Here is a 20,450-nt window from a genome sequence, read left to right as displayed (position 1 = left end):
GCATCAAGTTAAAAGCTGATCGGACGGAGTCGGTTTGATTTTCTTGCTTTGGCTTTTTAAAAATAAATAGATAAATAAATAATTTAGAATTTAAAGTTGAAAGTCCAGATTACAAAACAACCATTTATTTCAACTGTACGCTAGCATAGTGGGCAAATGATGGCGCTTTGTGACCAACACCTGTAAGAAGGCTGTTTCTCTGAAGTACACACAAATTCTTAAAAACAAAAGAATCACTAACAAATGTTTGCTTTACATTTATTTTCCAATCCACAGTTATGTATAATCAACATATTTCCTAGACTGTAGGTGGCAGCATATTAAGACAAACATCCATGTGAAATTCTGCTTAATAAAACTGTACAATAACTTGGCTATAATGAGGAAAACTGCACCCCACAGAAACTTTCAAACATGGCAATTAAGAAAACAGACCCTCTCCCCAGAAAACAGAAGAGCATGGGCTTTAGGGAGTACTGTATTGGCTGAGTATGCTCACGGTGAACAATTCAAAATGTAACAACACACATTAAATATGTTCCTCCATGCCTGAGTGAGAAACAAAAGATACATGGGATCTGCTCTTGTCTAACATGATTCAGAAATTAGACATCTTGTCTAAAGGGTATACATTATTAATGTTTCAAATTTGTAAACACTAAGTATCATGCTGCCTTTTTTTGTGCAAGAAAACTTGGTAGGACACAGTATACAGAAATGGCCCATAGTCTCAGACACACAGAGCTTCAAGGCTGAAGCAGCTCCTCAATCTACACATGATCAAGCAGTTCGCTCACCTTTAAGTGTTTAAATTTGATATTCAGGGAGAATATATACAACCAATTATCTTAAAATGTGACATTCTCTTTAAATAATATACTAAAAGTATTTCTTTGTAAATATCTGAAATTAAAAGTATATATATATTTTCCAAATATATAAATATATTATATCATTGAACTGACAATGAAGACAGATCTGAGAGTAAGAGACACTCCTTGAAGCTTGCCATTAACACATCTCAGTATCTTGCTTACTCGTGTTTTGGTCCTTCTAAAAGAAACAAATGCCAAAAAATAGTTACAAAACAAACTACAAAAATATCAATAAAATGACATTCATGTCATTATAATACAAAACATATAGTGCAAAATCACAACAGCTTATACAAAAAAAAATAAAATAATATTAAGCACAGTAGCGTAATTAATTTTCAGTTCGCTCAACGCTGAAAATTCTCCATTTTGGTAGGTATTTACACAAATGTCATGGCAAGCAAAGGAGTAGCTCAATGTATTTCTATGGAGGTCATGACACCATTCTCTCAGATCCTCTATAACAAGCATCACAGCAGGTCAGACCCTCTCAGTTTGGATGATGAGATACTAGCTAAACAACTGTTTGGTGTCAGACACAAACATGGCCGCCATCCCCAATTGCTTTGTGCTAGCACTCTCAAATTTGTCTTCAAATGTCTAACTATTTACAACATTTGGCAGCAATTTGGAAAAAGAACAGAAAAGCATCATTCTTCATTGGTAAAGAGAGAACAACAAAAAAATGCTCCTAAATAAACAAGTAGCAGCAATTTCTTGCACCTCACAAACCGAAATAAAGAAAAAAAAAAAAAAAGACTCAGCACATACATAATCAAAAAAGTATTAACTTAGAATTTAAAATAAATCAGGTGCTATGGCATTTCTATAACCATACGTGAGCACACACATACTCCTGCATATATGTATGTTCACAAAGACTCACAGATACACACATAGGTCGAGGTTAGCATAATTGCATGATAAGCAAAGGCAAAAGAGAAACCCCTCTCAGGTACAGATTAAGGAAATGTTGACCAATGGCATGGAGTTGCTTAGTGGTGCTTGGTTACTTCCTCTGCAGCAAACACAAAGATGGCTGTAGTCGCTTCTCTGAGCTGGATGAAACGCATGCATTTATCAAGTTACTTTGGGGGGGAAATGGAGATGAATAGAAGAGAAATATATTATCTTTCCTCCACCTGAGGACTGCTGAATAGAACCAGGCCTGTATAGCAGTTTCACTGCAGAGATGCTCTAAGGGGTCTCCTTAGGGGTCGCACAGCAGAGAAGCTGAAGCATCATGGGAAAAATGGGAGGAGGAGCAAAACTCCACAAAGTATCCACAGAACATTCTTGAGTTTCCACCAGTTAGTGAGGAAATCTACTACAGTAGTCGTCACAAGGCACATACTGTATGTCATGCCTCACACTTTTGTCAAGTCTTTGTCAAGTTTCGCCACATGGACAAAAATAATACACATGCTCCAGGATATATTTCTCCAGTTTATGATATGCAGCCACTCAAACTACATATATTCAGCAGATGATTAGATCATGCTCAGTTCATTTACCCTAATATTTGTTTGGATGCACATGTTCTGTGTCTAAACCAAAAGTTTTTAATGGCTTTCTAGGGATTTCTGATCAGTGTAAACCAACACGTCCTTTATGAAAAAGGACTGAAACGAAAGATCGGCATGATTCTACTTTGACTGGTATGTCCATGATCTGGCAGAAATTATCACATGCTATATGGTTGTTACAGCACATTACCAGCCCTTTAGAGATGGAATTAATGACACTTCATCACACATCTATAGCCTTCAGTCTATGTGGGTGTGGGGGAAGAAATAAAAAAGTAGTAAATTCTAGGTTTCTAAGTCACTAGACATGCTATTTATTTAAATCGATGTAATCAGAAGGCATTACACCAGGCAATGCTACGGGCATAACATTTACTGTGCCCAACGTTCAACTACTCTCACCCCATTCATTTATAGAAATAATCACAATCTTTTTCTGTTTTTTTTTTTCTTTGTTTTGTTTTTTATGATTAGAATGGCAGTGACAAAATGATAGCACAGATGATGATGATGAGAGCAAGGTACATGGCCAGAACTCATGTTGAGTCCCCTATCCTGTAACAGGAAGGAGCATCTTTGTGACAGGAAAGAGAGCTCAACCGCTCACATTCCTTCTAGAGAAATGGAAGGTTTTTGCTAGCGTTCCTTTCCCTCTTCCTGCTTCTTCCATTCTCACTCTCTGTTCAGCCCCTCAGCTCAACCTGAGATGTCGGATGACTGAGGAAACACTGCAGTGTTGAACTTGAGAACAGCAGACACAACCTTTATTTTTGAGAGAGAAAGGAGGAGGGGGAATAGAGGGAGAAGGTTGGGGAGGGATGTGCAGCCCCAAGACCAAGGACCCCCTGACTCTCTGCATGGCCATCAGAGCTGATACCACTTCTTATCCTTGTACTTTAACATCACCTGAAAGACAGAAAAAATAAAAAGTTGTTTTTTAATGTTTTATAGTCTCAAATCATCATCATCATCATCATCATCATCATCATCTAAATCACAACGGTCAAATATTCATTGCATTATTCTGGTGTCATATGCTCATGCCAGCAATGAACTCACATCGTGTGCATGCTTGGAAAATGAGTCTGCGCTGGCCATCATGGCTGCCGTCCTCTCATCCAGCTCACTGAGCTTCTGTCCTCTCTCATCTAGAGCTATGCGGGCACGTGCCAGCTCCCCCACCACTCCTGATGCTGCCCCCTTCATGCCCTCCATGCCACCTGGTCCTGGAATGTGCTGGGCAAGGCTGCGTGAGGCCTTCCCTGCTGCCAATTCTCCAACTGTGAACACAACACCAAGGACAAACAAGGGTAATGATGAATATTTAGAACTAGTGCCCAATGATCTGACATGATGCTGGTGCAGGAGCAACAATTTCATGTTAAAAATGGAAAGATTATGTAATCAGATGTGGGTGTTTCCTAATGAACAGTATAATAATAATAATAATAATAATAACAACTGTGGAAGATTTTCTGGAGGGTTTTACTAGTTTTATTCCTGATTGAGATAATATTTTATTTTTATCAATTCAAATCCACCAGCATCTATTCATAGCACACACATATCTTCAGATGGCGTGCATTGGAAAAATCTTATTACTTCTTGGTTTTTAGTAATCTGAATAATTTTGCACTAAGGTTTGAAATTGTCCTTCTCAGTACTGACGGTCTTTTGTATTGTTTGATTCCTTACAGATTCACCAAATGGTTTGAATAACTAAAGGTAAATGTTTAGTTTAAGTATGCAGCTCTCAAAGGAACCATTAGCATAGCATGGCATGGCATGAACTCTAAAATGGTTGTTTCCTCATTGGACCACAGTCACATCACTGCAATATCTGATTTCACCAAATCTTGCAATGTCCACGTTTTATTTTAACAGCCATTATGGAAACAGCTTGGGATTGAGTCCCAGGCCACTGGTGCCTTGTCAGTGGCAAAAGGCCAAGTAGAGGGGTGTTTAAAAAAAAAAAAAAAATTTAATGTATTCAATACCACAGAGTGTGCTTCTGATACTTACAGAGATCCTCTCTATCCAGGGATTGGGCACCGCCTCCAAAAAGACCTTTAAAAAAGCCTCTGTTCGGAGCCTCTGGTGTCTCGACTGGAGTGAACAGCTCTCCCAGCATTTCCTGCAAACATCAACACGAGTACTAATTATGTACATTAATCCTGCCTACAAACTACATGCACGAGAAGTGTTGTACATAAATCTTACAGTCACACAAAAACAACGAGTGAGTAGGGATGTCTGACCTGTAAGTTGTCACAGGTTTCCTGACTGTAGGTGATTCTCTGGATCTCTGTAGGGGAGGTGAGATACAGAGCCTGGCCCAGGTTGGAGAAGCAGAAGGTTCGGGCTATCCGCATGTCCGTCAGAGGCAGATAGTTCACATCTAGTAGCGGCCGCAGACTGGGCAAACTGACACAGAGAAACGAGGCTGAGTATGGCAAAAGGAAAACAGTTGACATTTCGCAACGCTAGCACTAATGCGCCATAATTCTGTGTGGCAATGTGATTACAAAGAAGGAAAGGTTTTAACATTACCACAGAGTTACATGCATACCTCAGAGTCATGATATGCCCGTTGGCACAGAAGCAGGCGAAGCAGATGCCAGCAGGCATGACCACAACGTCGGCCCTCAGCACGTACGAGGTTTCAGTGATGTTGTGTTCAAAGATGCAGTTCTGTGAGGGCAGGGCCACCACTTTGGCCTGTTTCTCAGAACAGACCACAGCGTAGTGGGTGTCTAGGTTCTCCTGAGAAGAAGGGGGTGAGGCAGGCCGGCGCCGGCGTGTCTTTTCCCTCTCCTCCTCAGGGGCGTTGAGGTCATACCAGCACTCAGAGGCAGGAGGCTGTAGAGAGCCACTTGAGTCCATCAATGCCATGCGCAAAATGCCTCCTTTCAACCGAATTAAGGAGCCTGGGGGAAACCATAGACATGACACACATACATAAAATTTTGGTTTCCTTGCAATTCAATACTGCAATATTTTATATACAGGGTATCTGCAATTTTTCAAAAGTTTTAAACAAATCACACAGTCATACCTTGGGCATGCCTTAAGGCCTCTATGAATTATATATTTAGTTTTGGGTCTTCTTACCACAGAAGGAGACGCCTACTGTTTGTTGCAGCCTCTGCTCAGGGGTGGAGGGCACATTGAAGGAGATACCCAGCATAGTGCCCACAGAGGTGCCCACCCAAAGGCTGGGGGCTGCTGCCACATCACTCTTCCTGGATAGGGAGTCGCAAAAATGCAAAGACGAGATGACCTCACGTGATTCTTTGTCAATACTGGTCACGCTGGAGCTGCGCGAGCGGCTAAAGGAATTGTCCTTGGCATCTGTCAGCATGGCGATCAATTAGGTGCCAAAAAGAAAAGAAAAAAAGAGGCAGAAGGAGAACACAGGGCTGTTTAATATAAACATGTGATTTAGGAAACTTCATGGAACTCTGAAGCTGAAGGAAGAAAAAAAAAAAACAGCAGTTGCAGTAAATTTCTAAGTGAGTTTATGCATTGTTAGCAATTGCCTGAGAACCCATGAGGATTAATAATAATTACTGTGAATCACAGAATTCTTTGCTTTGGTTTTGTACTGCACAAGAAACACTTGGTAAATTAGTTAGCATTTGAAACTACAGGGGGCAGCTAAATATATCTTCAGTGTAATTACAAGGAAAAACCACACAATTATTTTTCCCATCATAATCGTGACAAAGATTTTCACATTAGTATCACATGCTTGCAGTAAAGCCAGTGGGTCTGACACAAAGAGACACATTAAAATACCATACAAAAACATTTCATAATCCAAAAACTAGAATGGTGTTGAGATTCAGCAGTAGTCTTAGTTACTGCTCATCATTTCATTAGGTCAACTGATCCTGCAGAGATCAGGGGCCTGGTTTCCCCAGAAGTGTTTTAAGGGCAATTCACACCAACAAAGTTTCTGAAGTGTTTTTAGGTCACACAGGTGTCGGTGAACAGCTACCTTTTTTCAATCTACATGTGCATCTCAAAAAATTTGAATATCGTGGAAAAGTTCATTTTTTTCCCATAATTTAATTCAAAAAGTGTAACTTTCATATATTCTAGATTCAGTATGCATAAAGAGAACTATTTCAAGCCTTTTTTTATTTTAATCTTCAGGATTATGGCTTACAGCTCATGGGAATCTCAAAATATTAGAACAAAGAATTTATAATACAGAAATGTCAACCTGAGAAGAGCTCTAATCAGCTAATTAACTCAAAACACCTGCAAAGGTTTCCTGAGCCTTTAATCTCTCAGCCTGGTTCAGTACACACAATCAATTTTCAGATGAAAGTAAATTTTGCATTTCATTTGGAAATCAAGGTCCCAGAGTCTGGTGGAAGAGTGGAAAGACACAGAATCCAAGTTGATTGAAGTCCAGTGTGAAGTTTCCACAGTCAGTGATGATTTGGGGTGACATGTCATCTGCTGGCGTTGGGCCATTGTATTTTCTCAAGTCGAGAGTCAATGCAGCGTCTACCAGAAGATTTTAGAGCACTTCATGCTTCCATCTGCTGATGAGCTTTATGGAGATGCTGATTTCCTTTTCCAGCAGGACTTGGCACCTGCCCACACCAAAACTACTAGTAACTGGTTTGCTGACCATGGTATTACTGTGCTTGACTGGCCAGCCGACTCGCCTGACTTGAACCTAATAGAGAATCTATGAGAGACACCAGACCCAACAATACAGATGAGCTGAAGGCCGTTATCAAAGCTACCTGGGCGAAGTACTGAGTGCATAAATTAACATACTTTTCAGAAGGTCGACATTTCTGTATTATAAATTCTTTATTCTAATATTTTGAGATACTGGATTTTTGATTAAAACAAAAAAAAAGGCTTGAAATATTTCGTTTTGTGTAATGAATCTAGAATATATGAAAGTTCCACTTTTTGAATTTAATTACAGAAAAAAATTTACTTTTCCACGATATTCTAAATTTTTGGGATGCACCTGTACCTCAGCTCAAGCCTGTAAATCCATCCATACTGCTGGTCTCTTTTGCATTTACTCAAAGTGAAGCATAAACTTCACAGAAAACCATACAAATTATTCTCCCGCCTTCTATTTATATTCATGATCTACAGCGATGTTTTGATTGTGTGGCCTGTACCTGCTGAGGAAAGTGTTTGTACTGTAATTATAGTCATTACATCAACCCAGGAAACAAAAATACACTGTTTATTCACTGTCCCATTGTCTCAAGTCACATTCTTAATCAACTTTGACTGCTCCTACTGACACAGTTGCGCTGTTCCTGCCCAGAGCGCTTATGAAAGGCAAGTGGCAAGACTGGCCACAAAGGGCACTTACATTAAGCAGACTAGAGTTATAGCTTAGAGTTAAGAAGGGGCAATACTCCACTTACAATGACATGTTGTAACACTTCTGAGAAACCAGACCAAGGTTAGTCTCACCAAACCAATTATTAATGAATTAGCATCAATGATGTGCTTCACATAATCTTGGAAGGAAAAATCCACCCTGAAATGGCTTGCATCAAATATTTATAATCAATTTCATCTTCAATGCCACAAAGGATTTAGAGTGAGATTAAATTCTTTTGGCTTTAGTTTTTAACTTCTTTCATGTCCAGTAAGTCTATTTTTACTTTGGCTAACAGTTTCCTACAGTGCTGCCTGACTGCCTGCTGATACTGACACCAGTGGGAATTCATCTCTACCTAAAGAGACTGATGCAGCAGTGCTTTCATCCTTTAGTCTGTGCAGCTCTCTCACCTCCTCAAACAGATAAGGTTCCAAAGCTTCAGCTTCCAATAATGCAAACACTGCCATCAACGCCATTGTGCTCGTCATGTCACAGATCACTAATTAGCCTAGCCGAGTCAGTGCTGTAACTCCGCGCAACCGTGTCATATACACTAAGGCCAAAAGTATGTGGACACCTGACTATCACACTCACTCATATGTGGGCCTTGCCAAACTACTGCCACAAAGTTCTACGCACACAGATGTTTAGAATGTATTTGTACGCTGTAGCATTATGATTCCCCTTCACTGGAAGTAAAGGGCCCAAACCTGTTTGAGCATGACAATGCTCCTGTGCACTGAGGTCCAGGAAGACGTGGTTTGCCAAGGTCGGAGTGGCCAGCACAGAGTCCTGACCTCAACCCCACTGAACACCTTTGGGATGAACTGGAGCACACCAAATACACACCAAGACCTCTCTCTTGACATCAGTGCCTGACCTCACTAATGCTCTTGTGGTTGAATGGGCAAATCCCCATAGCCATGCTCCAAAATCTATTGGAAAGCCTTCCCAGAAGAGTAGAGAGAGCGTATTATAACAGTAAAGAGTGACTCAATCTGTGTTAATTGTTTTGGAATGGACACATACTGTATTGGGTGGGATGGCCACATGTCCACATACTTTTGGCCATATAGTTTCGCTGCATTGCATTCTGTACCTTGGAGTGAAACATTTGCTGCACCACTACTTCTACATTGGATTTCTCAAGAATATGACATTTTGTTGTTAGATGCCAACAGCAAAATCTGACTGTTATCAAGTATGTCCGAGTTTGTTAAAACCGTTTCTCCTATTAACACTGTACCTGCAGTAGCAATGTCTTCCTGTGATGTGAGCAAAGCAGACAACCGCTAATGTCTCATGGGAATAATGAAATTGCAGCATAACTAAACAAATTAACATCAAAATCGTTAAGCACATCACACATATTTCGATATGGATATATTTAATGTTTGTGCTGGTGGATTTTTCCTTTAAGAAAATCTGCCTTATAACAAGAGAAATGCAACATTATATTTTGTTAAATTCTAAAACATGTATATAGAGGGTATAAATATTTTCCTGCCTTAATCTATAATCTGTCCAGTACTGCCCTGGACGTAGGTGGAAAAATCTAAATGACTTCTGTTCCAGCCACAACAAACCCAAGTTAGTGAGCATATTAAAAGCCAATACAGAAGATCCCAAAGGAGGAAAAGAGTTAGTACAGGCAGTCACCCCGCGTCAGCCACTGCGAGGCCAGATCATGACCACTCACTGGAATCAGGCACAGAGTGAGTCCTGTAAATAGATGTTGCTTTTCTTCTGGACACTTCTTCCTTCTCATGAAACACACGTTTCTTATTAGGGAGAGAGCACTGGCGCTGTATAGTCCCTTTCACACATAGCGTAAAGAATCAAAGAAGCAACAGAGCGACACTGATGAGCTCACACGCAGACTGGCACACAAAACACTAAGCCTCATTCACCCACACTCAGCACCTTTTTTTAAATGCACCCTTTTTAATGCCATTGCTTCCTTAACAAATACATTATATATTTGTATAAGACGCACACATACACAGCAAAAGTTCAGGCTTACCATCTTGTTTCTGATCAGCAGCCAAGCTAAATTTCCATGACATCTTAGCTGGAAAAAAAACACATAATAGTTCTCAACAAAAGTAGGTGTCTATGAAATCTCTCTCGTTAGGTTGAGAAAGCAAAAAAATGTAAAATGAACAAAAAATTAGTCATTTTGTGTCTTCCTCCATTTAGCTTAAAAAAAATAGGCGATTCAGAAACTGATTGAAATAGAATAGATCATGATGCAGAGTCAAACCATTAGAGCCTGCCACGAACTCAACTGTAGCCTTGAAGAGATTAACATTCATTCATAAATCATTTAGTTACATTTTGTAATTAGACCATGCATGAAGGGGTTAGTTAAAGTGAGGACCAGCACCATCCAAGCAGAACATCAGATGTCTCGTTGAGAGAAATTCGATGTGCTATTGATTCGTAAGATTCCAGTAGCAAAAGTGCGTTGGGTGTTTTATAAATCGTGTATGCGCGCGTGTTACCCTTGTAGTGAATCACGTAGCCTGTAATGTTAAACAAGGTTAGTCAAGAGACACAAACAAGAAGCGTAACAGTTAGTAAGAGCATCAGTGTTTTGAACCCAGCTATCCATGATTGAATATCAGCTACAACAAAAGAACGATTAGGTGTTTGTGTGAATTAATCATTTCAACCAGAAGAGTGTCATCAAACTATCATGCAAATGAATATTCTCAATTCTGTAGGTATTCCACTGAAATCTTTTGTTTTTTCTTCATTGACATACTACTTGCACTGCAGAGTAATTGTTAAGCACGAATGTCACTTTGACGAGCTGTTCAAGCTTAAAGCACCAGTGCATTAGTGGAAAGAAAGTTACAAACCAAAAAAACCTCATACAGTACCAAGGTCATTGGCAACACTCTTTGATAACAGTCTGCTTTTCGACTTCACTGCAAAATGTTTAAAAACAGGTCAGTAAGGTGCATCTATGGTATTATCAGTACAACATATGGGTAATAACAGTGAAAATGGAAATACCATACCCCTTTCAAAGAAATTTTGTTTGCTGTCATCATCAGAATGGCAGTGGGAGTCAGAGCTTATGCAGCCTACAACATATTCCATATAAATATATGCAATTGTCCAGTGATGGGTCATGCTGCTGTCTATTAGCTATGAACTGTTCTATTCAGCACATTAGCTACAATATGTACCAACCACAGGGGGAGATATATATATGAAATGTTTTTTTTGTTTGTTTGTTTTTTTTTTTTACCTGTACAGGCTTGGGGAACAGTAACAAATGATAATATTACAGAAAAGCATATTCGGCAAAGAAATAAATGATAACTACCTGATGTAGGAGATTTGCACCGGTCTTCTAAGGCAGTAGAACCGTCATGGCCATCACAGAGACCTATTGATCACAAAGCCATTAAAGAACTAATGCTAGACAGGTAAATATCTTGTAAATCACCAAAAAAACAACAACAAAAAAAACTAGACCAATATCAGAGGCAGCCACCACAGAACAAATGGAGAGAAGAGAGAGCAGAAAGATAGGAGAATGAAGACAGATGACTTACTGAGAAAAGAAGAGTGCAGTTTTTTCACAGATTCTGAATAAAAGCTAGAGAGCCCGGACATGCAAGACTTCCTATGTAGATTGTCTTTTACAAAACCAGAAAGAACAGTGCAAAGATGAGACACAGAAACTAAAGAAAATTAAAGGAACAGTTAAAATGCCCTGAATCACCCACAGCCTAAAAGCATAATCTAGGATTGTGTAACACACGTTCTGCTATTTAAGTCATTCCTAGTTACCGCAGAAACTGACATATTTACATTTTGAAATTTCCATAAAAATACACAACTGCAAGAACTGAATCTTGTTCTTAATGTAAGACTAATTGAGTCTTGGCCAATTCCCACCCACCGGTCAGGTCTCCCCTACTGTACCACAGCTACCAATCCAGGAGGGTGAAGTTATCGCGTGCTTCCTCTGAGACACGTGCACCTTTTCAAACTGCTGCTCATGCTGTGTCACGGGGTGGCATAACACACTCAAAGGAAAGCACTATCCACCCCTTCCACATGCATGAGAAACACCCATGCTGGTGTTGCTGTATCATCGCTGGATGATGGGGAGAACGCTTATCAGATCAACATTTAGGCTTAAAATGTACCTCATTTTTCAAGGTTAATATGAGCTAGAAAATAATTTTCATATTCTGTGACAGCTCCTGGGTTTAGGTTAATGTATGGGTTAATATCAGGATTGTAATTTACATTAGTTTGTTATAACACTCAGAAGTGTTATACATCGGATACTTTGCACAAAGTATAAATGTTAGACATGTTAGTGAATTTGTGTGTTATTTTAACTGTTTTAACACACTTAGCACTAAATTCTCCTTAGAAGTGTATTGCTTATTCTCATTATGCAATCTCTGTGAAAATGATGTGCAAATGTTGTTGGAAAATTTATCAGGCTGAAAGTGTCGGTAAACAGGAGGTTCATTATATTTTCTTACATTTTAGTATAGAGCTATGTTTTCTGGTGTGATACAATATTTGCATGCGAGCTTGCAGCCAATTTCTCTAATGCTATGTTTTTTTTGTTGATCCGATACGTTAAAATGCCTACGTGTTAATTACAGCACTCAGTGCGGGTGTATGTTTTTGTATTTGTTTTCATTACATCCACAGTGGTATTACATCCACTAATGAATGTTTAAAAACAGATCCCGTTAATAAATTTTGATGCAGAAGAATGTAAAAATTGAAAATCACTTTCAAACCAATCCATATATATATTATATATATTAATGAATTAGTGTAAAGTAGTACAGTTTACGAGTCCTAGGCTAATACGGTTTCTCAGGGCATTGGACATGCATAGCATAGCAAGAAGAACATGTAAATCCTTAGATAAGCATAAAAAAAATCAAAAACAGAAAAAAAGACAACACATAAAAACCTAAAAGCGTAAGATTGATGACTTCATGAACATTCCCTCACTATTTATACTGATTGTTTGTTTTAGTGTTAGGGGTCATGGAGTACAGCCTGTAATCTTGCCTTTCAGCCAAGACTACTGCACTGCCCAATAGCCAAAAAGACGGACACACTGATGCTGCTCACTCACCCAGTGAGCTTGATTATTAGCCTACCAGACATGCTCACTGCTCACCTCCAGAGGGTTGTCTGGCTTTGCGGGGTGAGCGTGGCTGTCTCTGTTGGGGATCAGAGGAGCCGTACAGTTCTGCTGTGCTCACATTGAGCAGCAGCATCTTCTGAAGATAATCCACCACCACCAGGCCATTACCATTACCAAAAACCACTCTGTGAGGTAAGAGGAAGAATCATACAGGTTCAGTTAGTGCTGACAAATGATGTATTCTTGTATAATAATGTATAAACGGTATAAAGAAAATTCAGTGTAATAACCCTTCAAACCAAAATCATGGTTTTCCATATAATGCAATAGTGCAATATTATGGCAGTTTTATAGCAGCAATAGCAATAACTGCAATAGCCGATTTAATCAGCTTGCAGCATCAAGCGCTTTCCTTTGATTGACTTTCTTTTTCCGTCTAATGTGTCTCAGTCGGGACAGCATGGATGCAAAGTAATACAAATTTGTTCGAGAATCTTCTAAAGGAGCCATCAGTTTGTGAGAGGAAGTATTTAAACATTCTCTGGATTACACATGCAAAGATGACTAAATACACAGTGGCAGTAATTAAAATTATTTTCCGAAGCAAGCTCCAACACCTTGCTTCATCTCGGTGGCACACTGTCAATCAATGATATCTGAGCAAGTAAAATATATTGCATCTAATATGCTTTATTAAGATTTTTAAAAAATCTAATTACTATAAGATTATTAAACCTTTGTGTTGAGATGTTTCTAATGTTATGTAATCTCATCAACTGAAACTGACGTTTTTTAGGCATTTACCTTCGACTTCATTGAAAAACTGTAGGTAATTTAGGCTAGAATTTTCTCAGGGTTAGAAAGAAGTAAAAAATATATAAAGATTAAATTACCCTGCCCCCTATAAAACTAATGCGTCCTATTTTTTGTGATGTCATTCTCTGTATTGGTACGTGTTAATAGACGTCGCCTGATTGATCGGTTTTGCCAGTCAATTGGCACCGATAACTGAGAGCTGGAACTATCGTTTATCTGCAAAAAATCCATACCGATAGATTTGCCTAGTTGCGTCCATTGTGGGAGTGGCTGAGAAGGGTCCGCTGTCATTATAGAGTATGAGAGTAGCATCTGGAGGCAAAATAAAAACTATCGCTGACAAATTTTGTTGTGCTATTTGAAGTGTTTTTTATTCATTTTGGAGGTCTCTATTTTTTATTTGTTACTTTTTGGTTGAGTTTGGATGTATATTTTATTTACTTTAATGTTTATTAATAATTAATAAATAAATACATATTTAAATATTTAAAAAGAACAGTACATTTTCATGGAAGTCAGTACTGTTTATTTTTGTAATAAAGTTTAGCAATAGTTTTACTTTGAGGGTTATGGTTTCAGTCAGTATAAACTTTAAAATCTATTTGATGATTAATTGGTTATCAGCAAGTACTACCAAACTTAGCTATCAGTAAAATCCATTATCGGTTGTCCTCTACATATTAAAGTTCACTGCGTAGACATTTCAGATCTCCTTATGGCACAGTTCGTTTTAAATACATGCAAATCTTGTGTTATCTTGCATGTAGCAGCTTACAGGCCGTATGCAGAGTTGACAGCCAGGCTGGTGATCTGCTGTGGTGGCTCCCCACTCACCCACACCAACTGAATGACCAGTTCCACCTGGTAGCCTGGAGACTGCTTGAGCGGAGTGCTCCTCACCCTGTAAACACACAACAAAGCAGCCATATGCAAAGCTAAACCACACAATACAACCGCTACAATACTATTAACAAGAAATTAATGTGTCCTGTATAGAACATGATTGCAAACAACCTAGGCATGGAAACCAGAATGCATTTTTCCATTATGTGTTTAATTTAATTTGTTTTCATTTGATAATAGCTGAACTGTGACATGAGGAGGTGAAACCTGGCATGATATTAGTGTTTAATCTTATTTTGTGATAAGACGTTCTCAGAAGTCATACAGAGGCTGTCAATAATCAGAGCATTTTGCTGGAAGGCTACAGACAAGAATTTCGTCTTTTAGGTGATTGATACTGATGCAGATATATACACTATACACAATACTGATACACAATATGACGAGAGACATGATCTAACAAGGTTCAAATGTTTTTAGATTTTTTATGAGCATATCTAGCAACAGTATAAGTGAAGTGCACACAAGCGAGAGCAGAGAAGTCAGAGTTACAGTACTTGAGGCAGGGCACGTTATCACGCAGGCCATCAGTGGAGTTGTTGCTGCTGGTGGATAGGTGTGTTTGTGGTGCGCTGGACTGAGGGCTGGATAAAGCTCCTGGTGTGGATACAGCCGATGCGTGGTCCCCTCCACCATCCGGCGTTTCGACATCATTCAGCTCACATTGCATCCGCACCTCCAACAGCTACACATACAAAAAAAATAATAATAATAATAAAAAAAAATCAATCACATTTTTGTTTCCTATGACAATAGAAATATGAATCACAGTGGGGTTTGGACTGTCTTGAACTGTTTACTGAACGCAGGCCAATGTGTGGTATGATGTCAGGATGTTACTCATACCGGAACCTCCTCTGTGGTTATTTCCTGTTTGCTGAACCGGTAAACAACGACGTGAGCAGAGACTCCAGCCGCACACAGCATGCGGCTCTCCGGGCACCAGGACAGACTCTGGATGGCAAAAGGGTCTTCATCCACTATGTCAGTACTGGGCTTCTCCTCCTTGTTACGGGCTTTTTCAAACACCTTGGCTGTTTTCAGCTTGTACAACACCTGCAGCATTACTGTGTGATAACAGCAGTTTCAATTAACATGATTTTATTCACAGAAAATTTACCAACAAATATCAGAAACCTCTCTAGAGATTACACAACATGATAGAACATGCCAACAGTCCAAAATTATATTGATTATTGGGTACTCACATGCAGAAGCATCCCAAAATTTGACTGATCCATCAGCGTGTCTTAAAAAGAAAAAACACCACCAAGACAGTGAGAAAAATCAATATATGATATATATAAAAAAAGAAAAAACTAATCTAGCAATCCTCTTAAATCTCAAATCCTCTTCATATATCTTATGTGATATGTTCTTTACACAAATTGTTTGTTTGGGTGTGCATTACAGCTAAAATTACTATACCAATGATTCAAGGAATTATGTGAGTCATATTCAAGATTTAAACCATTGCTCATACATGTACACAAAATAACGTATGACACAAAACATTATGACTTTATCTGCTGTAGTGTGTGTGTGGATGTGTGTGAATACTGTCCATATTTCAACTTTAATTTCCATTCTTGGGACATGCTGCGCTCACTTACAGCGTGTTTAATTAGCTAATTTAACCGTCTCCTTACCGTACTGCCACACAGTTAGTTGGCTGAATACAGATGAGGACAGACAAAATCAGTTTACATTGGCTAAGCAATCATTTTTCTATGGAGATAGCCTACAGTCTCACTTTGGAGTTTATGCCTTGCAGCTGTAATTAAAATGTAATCAACTTCGAATTTGACCTTGTTTGCTGCTTACATACTTCAAACACTGAGACAGACCACTGTATGAGATGTGACAAGAAGAGTTTATATTGGCATGGAGAGAAAGTCCAAAATCACTGAATCATTTACCATAACGCTAGGCTAAAATACCGCACGTGTACGCAGTACCTGATATGCAGACATGGTATACCGTATGCCTTTTTGTATTAAATTGAAATATATATTTTTGCATCTGGAAAAAACTAACTGTTGAGCAGCTTTCATCACATCTGGATATTCATAACCTGCAGAACCTCAGTGGTTAGTGAAGGTTGTTCAAATCCCAGCACTGCCCAGCTGGGGCCCATGAGCAAGGGCCTTAACGCTCAACTGCTCAAATGTATAAATGAGATGAATGTAAGTCACTGAGTATGGGCTTCTGCCAAATGCCATAAATGACATGAGTCAACACTCATTGAAAAGATGAAATCTGTAAATTCCATAAATGCCCTAAATGACCTCAGGAAAAAAAATGGATTGATTCCTAAAAAACACAGACACACAGGACACAAACTCACCCTGTGATAATGATCTCTGGATAGCTTTGTGTGCCCTGGCCCCAATTACCACCACTTATAGGCCACTCCTGGAAAGAAGATCTCAGATTTCAGCACTGAATAGACCATCTGTGTGCAAATAACTGCAGAGACGCATGTATGGACAGTTACCTTTTTACTGTAGCCCTGTCTCTTTTGCCTGGATCCCACAGAGTAAAGTGCAGGGATAAGTTCATCAGGACAGTCAGCAAAGTATTCACAGCAGGTCACTGGGGACTCGTGGATAGTCAGAGGATATGGGTTTTCAAAGATAGGGTACCTGCATAGTAAAATGTCGATGTCATCATTTTTGTAGCCTGAAAGTGAAACGCTTATTCCATTTGTATCATTCCTGAGCATTTGCATACCCAGTTTGTGCGAGGTCAATAACTACTAAATCCTTCTCCAGCAGCGCGACTACTGCATAAGGCTCTTGATAATCTGTGCAGAGATAATTATACTCAGTTTTATATCATAAGTACTTATGATATTGTGACCATGGTGAATGTTTCTATTATGTACACCTACAAAAATTCTAATACACCTACTAATTCATCCAGTGAATTAGCACAGCATATAGTTTAGGAAACATGTACAGCAAAAAAGTCATGGGATAAGACTGAAGAAGTGGATTACCATTCGGGTAAGGAGTTTCACACAGAGTTAGGAAATCCACAATGGGATAGTCCATCTCCAGTACAGCAGTACTTTTTCCGTGCATTACAGTCAGACAGGCTCTGCGTCCCACTGTATCATATGAAAGACCTCCAGACAGCACCATGAAAGGATCCCTAGCCAAAACAATGAACAGGAACATAATGAAAATCCGTGGGATTTCTAGACAGAAGTCACCTGGACTTCAGCAAACTCCGTATTTGCATTATACAAATGTGCTGATGATTTGGGCCCAGAAGCTTACCCAGCTCTGGTTGTTTTGTATTCCACTTTCAGAATGGGTTTGCATGGCTCTGGCTTTTTTCCATCCTTAGGCTGCTTGCCTAAAAGAAATAATCCCAGGACAGCTGTTCATTTTTATTTATTCTACTATTTAAATTAAACATGTTGATATTTTTAAAAACCTGCATTTAGAAATCTTTACTACAACAGCCTTAAGTGGCCCATCAGCCAAGCTGAGTTTGCTTGGACAGGAGCTTTACCATGTGGTGTAATGATCTGTGCCGGCTTGGCAGGAGAACGTATATTCCATGTGGTAAGAGTACCATCTGAATGACTGCACACAAACTGTTTCCCTTCATGGTGCCAGGCCACTGAGTGGATCGCCTAGAGGCCAAACAAAGGATGAGCAATCAAACACAGACCATCCAGGAAAACCATAGACATGCACACTGCTTTTGTCGTATTGGAAGATTTTAATCCTCACAGAGCAGAAAGTATAAATTACAACTGTTGCTTGTGTACCTATTTTAAAGGTAACTCTTATAAGAAAACCTGAAGCATGAAGATCAGCATAGCACATAACCACAAGCATGGCTGGTCGATTGAGAAACACGTTAGCAGCTGCATACACATTTGCAAAAACATGCATGAATTAATGTGAGCTCAATCTGTCCAGTGGTAATATTTCAAGATTCAGGGGAAAAAAAAAAAAAAAAAAAAAAACTCACATGAGAAAACTAAAAATTGATACCAGAAAACGATGTACAAATTAGCTTGTTTTCACACTAAACATTTTCTTTACAGTACATTTCCTTTATCTTTCCTCATGTAAAAAAACATGCACAGTGTTACGTGCCCCAAGACCATCCCAGTGTATCCCAACACATCTCAAAGTGCCCCAACACCAGTGTATGAATTATACATTGACTTTTTTCCAGTTTTCCCAGACTAACTAGTTTGTGTAATGCAGATGTGTACTTCACTGAACCACTGTTCTGTATCCTTAAAACAGCACATGAACCCTTTAAATGCTATCATTCATACAGTGCTGTTCATCTTTATGTGATGAATAGTGCCATGAACGCCTTAGTATGTACTTTCTGAACTACTCTTCAACTTACTTGTCTTTTCTTGGCAGTAAAAAACTGCCTTATATCTGTTCCCTTTCTCATGACATCACCAGTGTTAAATTAAATCTTAGTGCAATAAAGGCCTCCATTATTTATATGTGAAAAGGTCACTGCATTAAGTTCCAATTTATTACCAACCTAAACTATACACGGATGAAACAAACATTCGTTGTGACTAAAGGGTTCCGTCTTACACAATGGTATGGTATTAGTATCGAACAATTTAGAAAAGAAGAACAAAAAGAATATGTTTAAAAACACCACTGAGCGATTGTGTGCATGAGCGAGTTCGTGAGCGTGACTGAGCGACTGCGTGAGTGAGTGAGTGAGCGATTGCGTGAGCGAGTGACTGAACGATCGCGTGAGCGAGCTACTGTGTGAGCGAGTGAGTGAGCGATCGCATGAGCAAGTGAGTGAGCGGGCAATTGTGTGAGTGAGTGAGTGAGCGATCACGTGAGCGAGCAATTGACTGAGCGAGTGAGTGAGCAATTGTGTGAGCAAGTGAGTGCGCGATCGCATGTGTGAGCGAGCGAACGTGTGCGAGCGTAAGCGAATGTGTGAGCGAGCGATTGAGTTTGTGAGTAACTGAGTGACTTATTGAGCGACAAGCCAGTTCCACGAGGTGTTTTGCATGTACACTGTACCAATACCATTACTACCACACCTATCTGAATTTGATTTATTAGTAGTGTTAATGAGTGTTAATTATGGTGTGGAGGACACTGCCTGCCTATTGCTCTGTGAGCGTTTGACCCCATGTTAACTGAAGGGAATGGGATCATTAATCCCTCTTAGATGTCAAGAACTGTCAATAGGAGTGTACACATTAATAATCTACCAGAACATGTCTTAATATGTATTTGAATGATTGACCCTTAAAATTGATAAAAGCTTAAACAAATCAAATTAAAATATTAAGATGCATCATACCTCATCATAGCTGTAGCGGTAGTCAGCTTTCTTTGATTTCAAATCCCATAGCACGACAATACCACATTCAAAACCAATCAAAAGCTGCAAAAGATAAAAGATATTCAGTGGGATACTTGAATTCTTGCTCTTTACAGGCAATGCAGAACTAACATACAACTGTATAATTGGTGAGATTCAGCTGAAAAACACTGTATTGCTTTGTGGTTCTTACCTTTCCCTCATCCATAGGATTATCACTGATGTGCACCACAGGACCAGGGTGGGTTTTTGAAGAGCTAAAAGCAAGAGCAGCAAGAAAAAGCAGACAAGATTCAGTGATTAATCAGCTGCACAATCAATTGAGGAATCAGTTGAAGAATCATTTGGAGCATCAGTTAAAGTGACTTAGAAATCATATGAAAAGATGTTCTTTGGTGAACGGAGATATATTTAGGATGGGCTCCGATGACCTCAAGCATATATACCATAGTTATATATACATACATACA

General features: G+C 39.2%; 1 protein-coding gene across 5 annotated transcripts in view; it reads right to left on the bottom strand.

The window, feature by feature from the left end:
• Positions 1-244: 244 nt before the first annotated feature.
• Positions 245-20,450, bottom strand: part of stxbp5b (syntaxin binding protein 5b (tomosyn)) — a 33,323-nt gene continuing 13,117 nt past the window's right edge. Inside the window, exons 6-29 of one of the 5 annotated variants that reach the window (XM_053632622.1) lie at positions 20,174-20,237; positions 19,960-20,043; positions 18,160-18,283; positions 17,922-18,000; positions 17,639-17,793; positions 17,371-17,443; positions 17,135-17,282; positions 16,985-17,052; positions 15,846-15,886; positions 15,484-15,704; positions 15,135-15,322; positions 14,510-14,635; positions 12,952-13,103; positions 11,113-11,175; positions 10,802-10,867; positions 10,661-10,708; positions 9,799-9,846; positions 9,475-9,591; positions 5,513-5,752; positions 4,971-5,328; positions 4,660-4,825; positions 4,424-4,535; positions 3,461-3,681; positions 245-3,307 (exon numbers count right to left, since the gene is read on the bottom strand). In XM_053632622.1, the coding sequence (XP_053488597.1) occupies positions 3,266-3,307; positions 3,461-3,681; positions 4,424-4,535; positions 4,660-4,825; positions 4,971-5,328; positions 5,513-5,752; positions 9,475-9,591; positions 9,799-9,846; positions 10,661-10,708; positions 10,802-10,867; positions 11,113-11,175; positions 12,952-13,103; positions 14,510-14,635; positions 15,135-15,322; positions 15,484-15,704; positions 15,846-15,886; positions 16,985-17,052; positions 17,135-17,282; positions 17,371-17,443; positions 17,639-17,793; positions 17,922-18,000; positions 18,160-18,283; positions 19,960-20,043; positions 20,174-20,237 (3,004 nt within the window). In that variant the 3' untranslated portion in view covers positions 245-3,265. Of the gene's footprint in view, positions 3,308-3,460; positions 3,682-4,423; positions 4,536-4,659; positions 4,826-4,970; positions 5,329-5,512; positions 5,753-9,474; positions 9,592-9,798; positions 9,847-10,660; positions 10,709-10,801; positions 10,868-11,112; positions 11,176-11,344; positions 11,429-12,951; positions 13,104-14,509; positions 14,636-15,134; positions 15,323-15,483; positions 15,705-15,845; positions 15,887-16,984; positions 17,053-17,134; positions 17,283-17,370; positions 17,444-17,638; positions 17,794-17,921; positions 18,001-18,159; positions 18,284-19,959; positions 20,044-20,173; positions 20,238-20,450 lie in introns of all 5 variants that reach the window. The other 4 variants (XM_053632627.1, XM_053632624.1, XM_053632623.1 and 1 more) reach the window with 4 other exon arrangements.

This window comes from Ictalurus furcatus, chromosome 9 (assembly GCF_023375685.1).
Source record: "Ictalurus furcatus strain D&B chromosome 9, Billie_1.0, whole genome shotgun sequence".
NCBI lineage: Eukaryota > Metazoa > Chordata > Actinopteri > Siluriformes > Ictaluridae > Ictalurus > Ictalurus furcatus.
Note: the sequence above shows the minus strand (reverse complement) of the source record. Positions and strands in the feature narration are given on the sequence as shown.